Source organism: Saccostrea echinata, unplaced genomic scaffold (assembly GCF_033153115.1).
Source record: "Saccostrea echinata isolate AGI-Se365-2 ecotype Australia unplaced genomic scaffold, CSIRO_AGI_Sech_v1 ptg000033l, whole genome shotgun sequence".
In the NCBI taxonomy this organism is placed as follows: Eukaryota; Metazoa; Mollusca; class Bivalvia; order Ostreida; family Ostreidae; genus Saccostrea; species Saccostrea echinata.
This window is the reverse complement of record NW_026889782.1, coordinates 35,890,797-35,897,500: the sequence shown is the minus strand read 5'-3', so window position 1 is coordinate 35,897,500 and position 6,704 is coordinate 35,890,797. Positions and strand designations below refer to the sequence as shown.

The window sequence follows — 6,704 nt, the reverse complement described above, 5'->3', positions numbered from 1 at the left end:
AAATAAAACGCATACTTTAACCTTTTGACCCCCTGTCTGTGTTATGGTGTTTTGAATGCCGTACCATTCCTCAGCAAAATACATTAGGAATGTAAATATATCACATTAATTTTATTGTCAATAATACTGAAGTACATGTAAGATAGACGGCTTCTCGTGCTGTGTTCTGTAAATAGCGATACCATTTATAAAACATACAATACAATACGCTATGCAATTCATACAGCATCCTTTCTAATGGAACAATAAACCCCAGACGTATTACAATTTTAAAGTATGATTAAAAAAAGAAATAATTTTTTTGGTAAAAGTCACTGGAAGTATTAGAACAAAGCATATATCCATAATATATTAAAAATTGATATCTGTTAGAGACCGTGACTTAAAAATGCATAAAATGCAATACGAAGCAAATCATTCAAAATGATAACAAGGTAAGAAATGATGGTTTTAAAATATCAGATTTTCATTTAATATAGAAAAGGTATTGTAAAATTGAAATGCCTTGAGATGTTTTGAATTCGGCTGTTTTAATTTGACTATGTTCCCGATCAAATAATTTTCTTTGAACCTCAAGCTTTCATGAACATTTTGACATTACATGTCAAGTACGCACTGTAAACTTCCTAATCATTAGTAGTTAAAAATGTAAATTATTGAAAATCATCAAGAAACTCAAGCTGAATAACAATAGTGGATCAAAGGTAGTTACTGGATATACACGTTACTGGATATACACGTTACTGGATATACACGTTACTGGATATACTACTTACTGGATATACACGTTACTGGATATACACGTTACTGGATATACACGTTACTGGATATACTGGTAACTTGATGAACTAGTTACTGGATATACTACTTACTGGATATATACGTTACTGGATATGCTAGTTACTGGATATACTAGTTATTGGATATACTAATTACACGATATACACGTTACTGGATATACTAGTTACTGGATATACAAGTTACTGGATATACACGTTACTGGATATACAAGTTACTGGATATACTAGTTCCTGAATATACTGCTTACTGGATATACACGTTATTGGATATACACGTTACTGGATATACACGTTACTGGATATACACGTTACTGGATATACACGTTGCTGGATATACTAGTTACTGGATATACACGTCACTGGATATACACGTTACTGGATATACAAGTTACTGGATATACACGTTACTGGATATACACGTTACTGGATATACTAGTTACTGGATATACTAGTTACTGGATATACAAGTTACTGCATATACACGTTACTGGATATACACGTTACTGGATATATTAGTTACTGGATATACACGTTGCTGGATATACTAGTTACTGGATATACTAGTTATTTGATATACTAGTTACTGGATTTACAAGTTACTGGATATACACGTTACTGGAAATACACGTTACTGGATACACTACTTACTGGATATACACGTTACTGGATATACTAGTTACTGGATATTCTAGTTACTGGATATACTAGTTACTGGATATACTAGTTACTGGATATACTAGATACAAATAATTAAACATAATTTTCTTGGTTTTTAAGATATATAATTTAAAATTTCTACTACTTAGCAGTGACCATTTCAATGCCTGCGGAATTTGTGAATTGTACTCACAAATGATATCGTAACATACAAAAAAAGAAGTACGCTTAACGCAGAATCAAAGACGTTTACAGAATACTAGAGAAACATGTCTCTTTGTCTCTTTTTTCAACAACTAAATAATCATTATATGCAAAGAATTATATGATGGTGCACTTGATTTGAACCCAATTTTCAGAACTTACCTAAAAAAAGCACTTACCTAAGGTTCCATTGGCCGGTCCTGCAAGAAAGAGTTGATATTTTTCTGTTTCATCGGAGACAGAGAAGCGACCGTACAACTCATACAGCCTTGTACCATTGTGGAGAGTGATGACAGCATAGAGGAATGAGTTGTTTTCTTTTGTTAACTGATGGATTACATCATTTCCTGCATTAAGATATATTTAAAATCAACTGTAAAGTGTATTTCATACAATTAATTCTATTTGAATATGAATATACCTTAATGAAAATCAAATTAGTTTCTTAAGCTGTAGACACTAGTGCTAATTTTCATCTCTTTAATACCATACCACTAAGTGATTTTTAATTACCTCTTGCTTTCATTATTTTCTTATTATTTAAGATACAAATTAAACAGGATAAGTGAGTATTGTCGAAACATACTACCCAGTCTTAAAACCAAATCTTTGATACGCTTCAATTTTATATCTGCCACAATAAAGAAATGTTGTCAGACGTTGAAGCGGATGATAGCCCTTATTTGACATTGGTTTACACTTACCAACCCAGACATCCTGTTCAGGTGAACCAAAACCATTCTTATATTCCGCCCAGGTCCTGTCAAAACTCAGGGATCCGTTTACACGTTTCTGAATTGCCTTTGAAAATTAATATGTATGACAATATAATTCATTGGTTCGAAGAAGAATTGTAGGATCAATGTGTTATGATATATAAACTCAAAATATACATATATTTTTTTTTAATTCTACAATCCTTTAAACAACAAGAACACTGACTGTGAATTATTTTTTGTACTTTTAATTTTGATATAAACTAGATACCGTCCATCCTCCGTCCATTGTCTCCATGTCGCAGAAAACTCTGACAGGACTGGAAATGGTACCATGGGGGTAAATGTCATACACCCCTGTATCAGTGTAACCATCTGCGTGAAGATCCTTACAATCTAAGGGAATAACTGAAAAAGAAAAAAAAACATACTGGAATCATATTATGCCTAAATACAGGTAGTTAGAGGATACATTATACCTGCAAGATATATTAAGGTTAATTGTTGAAGCTAAATTGTGAATTAAAATGTAGATTATGTCAAGCTCTCCCTAATTACATGGAATTATTTTGGTTTTCTAATTGTTTCAGATCTTTAATCTATGATATGGTTAATATTATTTTAAATTTAATTCAATTAACCCCAATACTCTGTTGATAATTCGAACATTATTTGTATTTCTTATAGGAATGTTAATGAGGAATATATTTATAGATCAGATGGTGTACCACGTGGACAGTGAAAGAGAACTAATTTTACTTCTAAAAAAAACATTGCAATGATATCGTTTCTTTCAGCTGATATAAGGTATGTTAAAGTTAACATTTCCTAAATTCTTAGGTCCGTACAATGACCTTGTTTTCAAATACAGTCTGTCGTTGTATTGAATGTAGACTGACGTCTTTAACACAGATTGTAAGGCCTTTATTTTCACAATGAAATGTCCACGAACTTTCCGTTTTCCAGATCAGGACAGGGGACACACGGTGGATCTGACCGGTAGACAAAGGGTGCTTATTACTGCATGGCGCAGGATTCTCCACCCAGCTTTCAGGACAGTTATTTGCAAGAGAGCAATTTCGAGTTCCTAACTAAAAGTGCTCTCTTTTTGATTATTTAGTCAATTACAAGCTATAATTTTCTTATGGCTAAGAATGATACAGTGTCATTAAGCTAAAAATTTTATTATTACTGTAGAATCCCCGTGTGAAAATTTTAATCTTATAGTTGTCATTAATATATCCTATACAATATAAGTTTTTTTTTTTTTTTTTTTTTTTTTTTTTTTTTTTTTTTATCAAAATGAATACTAACAGAAAGTAAAGAAAGAGAAAATAATGGAATCACAAAATATAATTCCATCAACCTCAAATTAATCATTAATTAGAAATAAAAATAAGAAGAAAAAGTCAGCAAAGAGACAAGAATATTATTTAGAATTAATAATGTTGAAAACACAATTGTTTATACCGCATATAACAGTAATGTCACGGGAAAAAATCGTATCGTGAATAGTAAATATGATAAACCTCTTCGACCTAAGCCCTCGGGGAATAGTTCCTGTCGCGGGTTTGATAAAAGAGCTATCCCACTCACAACCAGTGGATAAGCGTTTTATTATACTGATGTATATCATAATTTCTGAGGGTTTGTATTATCTAATACTACAGTTTCATAGGCAAAACATGAAAAGAATAATTATAATAGTTTTGAGCAAGTATTTGGAATAAGATAACACTGAGGAATGAGCTGAAATCTTGATGACGTCACAATGCTACTGAAGTCAGATGACATCATCAGTCTATAGACTGATTATAGGAAATCAAAATTGGCGGCAAAAATTGCATGAAAATTTTCCGAGGGGTGGATAGCAAACACTTTACCCCGGGGTATAGCTTTGCTATGCGTGGAAATTTTCAGACTATAAAAGATAGTTATTTTACCTTCTTAACTTTATATAGGAAACATTTTAACAGAAGTATAATAATAAATATTGATAAACCTCTTCGACCTAAAAGGAGTGCGATAAAAGCAGATGAAGCGTTTAGAGTGTTTTTTGTGATTTATGTCAGACAGAAAAAGTCGCCCGCGTGGCGCAGTGGTTAGAGCGTCTGCTCTAGGGTCGCCGAGTAAGGAGTTAATCCTTACGTCGCGGGTTCGAATCCACCGCGAGACGTGGAGACTGGACCTTCGGATAAGAATGTATAAACCGAAGTCCCCTGTCGCAGTAGGTGTTGGCACGAACAAGATTATTCGCTTCTCAATGGCTCCCGAGTGCCGAACATAGGTATAAATTTGTAGCCCTCCATCGGCATGTGGTGGCGTCTCCATGTGAGTGAAAAATTCTCGAATGGGACCTTAAAATACAAACAATCAAACAAGCAAACAGACATAAAAGAAATAACAATTATACATACAGTTATCAGAGTAGTATCTCCAACCGGCCTCATCAGACATCTCAGACGTTAATCTTTTCTTGTGGGTACGACATTTCTTCATTTGAGAGTTGAAACCAAAGAAGACGCATTCCCTTTGACACATCGCGGCACACTCGGTCAATGAATGAGAATTATATTCTCCTAAAAGTTCGTTATTTGATTTCTTATCATTAAATTCCAGTATCGCGGTATATTTCTGCGAAATAATGATAGGTTCGGATAAAACTATGAATCCGACAATAAAAGAGATAAGACACTGATTGCTCATTTTTCTCTTCATTTTTTAAGGAAAAAAGTAACTGCTGCGTTCCTGTGAAAGTTTGCTAAATGGTCTTTCAACCGCCAAATATATATATATCAGAACCTTAATCAATGACAGAAAAGTGATTGGCTAACTGTTACGTACTCTGTATTTTACAATCGTTAAGTATCGATTTTATTGAAGTTAATATGAATTGTCATAAATGATTACTTTGCAATTGCAATTCAAATATCAAAATGAAAAGTTTGCTGTTTTTTTTTTTTTTTTCACATAGTTTATGCCTCTAATGTTAAACTACTGTTGAGTGTTTTTTTAGATTACAATCCTCGAGCACACCTTAGAAAGACATTATGTAGACTTTGTAATATACAGTAGTAAAAGTGTTATTTGAGATCGTTCTAAGACGTGTTAAAAATCTTTCAAAAATGGCAAGATTTTACGATACATGTTCTAAATAAAGGGTACAAAATACGTTGTTTTTACAAAATACGAATCATGGTAAATAAATATTATTGTAACTTATGAAACTCATACTCATTATTTTAACCTCCAAAGTGAGGCGGAATAATTGTTTGGATTGTACAAATAATGCTTAAAATGCACATAGAAACAGGCGTGTTTGCGGAGTTATTTCTGTTTTATTTATACTGCTGAGAGTCTTGTTCTTCATGTTTTGTTTTAAAAACATGTCATAGTTCACATGAAATATGTTTTTCTAATAGAGTAGAAAGCCTTATAATAAATCAACCAACGAACGATACCAGAGGGATAAAAATTATCCGTGATAAAGTAACTGGACCTTAATGCATCTATAAACCAGCTATGAAGAGAAATTTGGAATAGCTGACTTATCATATTATAATATTTTTTGGTCCTGGCAGAGCTCGGTACCAATTTGTTTTAAAAAAAAGTTTTAACAAAAACGATGATTATAGATCCGCTTACGACGTAATCATGTATTACAAAACCCGGTACACTGGGCACACGGAACCATGACGTCATTCCATTAATTAATATATCACAAAAAATGTGACCTTATTACAGGTATACATCTTCAACGTCTACGAAAACTACGAAAAGGCTTTACACTTCATAAAATCAGTTTGGAATTTTTCAAATACCCTCCGTTTATAATTTCATGGAGTAAAGATTGACCAGTAGAATAACATTAATTTGATTTAAAATCATACCATTTTTTTCGTTTTCAAATAATAATGCCACAAATTGCAATCATGAAATATGATGATAACGAACAGGAATTAAGCTCAATAGTCCATTGAAACAATACAAATAGGAAGCAGAGCAAACACGGACATCTAAAAACATCAGAGGTGGGGTCAGGTGTCTTAGAGGAATAAGTATCTCTGTCCACCGCTCCCACCCCCTCTGCTCCTTGTCATTATCGAGCAAACGGTAAAACCTTAACGATTTAGTGTGAGATAATGGCCTAACAATTTGTATAAAAATGTCAGCATTCGACTCAACGATGGGCTGAATTTCAGGATAAGGTCATTGTATCAATCATAGAATTTACGAAATGTTGACTTTAAGCGCACTATTGATTTTATTGTTTCATCAGCATATTTTTCAATAGCTGGCCTCGTTTAAGAACACGATTCTTGGGAGT

The 6,704-nt window shown here is 32.9% G+C and overlaps 1 protein-coding gene across 1 annotated transcript in view; it reads right to left on the bottom strand.

Moving 5' to 3' along the window:
- Positions 1 to 4,918, bottom strand: part of LOC133198493 (fibroleukin-like) — a 5,507-nt gene extending 589 nt beyond the window's left edge. The window contains exons 1-4 of the mRNA XM_061334578.1: positions 4,795 to 4,918; positions 2,649 to 2,785; positions 2,366 to 2,462; positions 1,841 to 2,008 (exon numbers count right to left, since the gene is read on the bottom strand). Of these exons, the coding sequence (XP_061190562.1) occupies positions 1,841 to 2,008; positions 2,366 to 2,462; positions 2,649 to 2,785; positions 4,795 to 4,918 (526 nt within the window). The remainder of the gene's footprint in view (positions 1 to 1,840; positions 2,009 to 2,365; positions 2,463 to 2,648; positions 2,786 to 4,794) is intronic.
- Between the last annotated feature and the right edge of the window lie 1,786 nt (positions 4,919 to 6,704).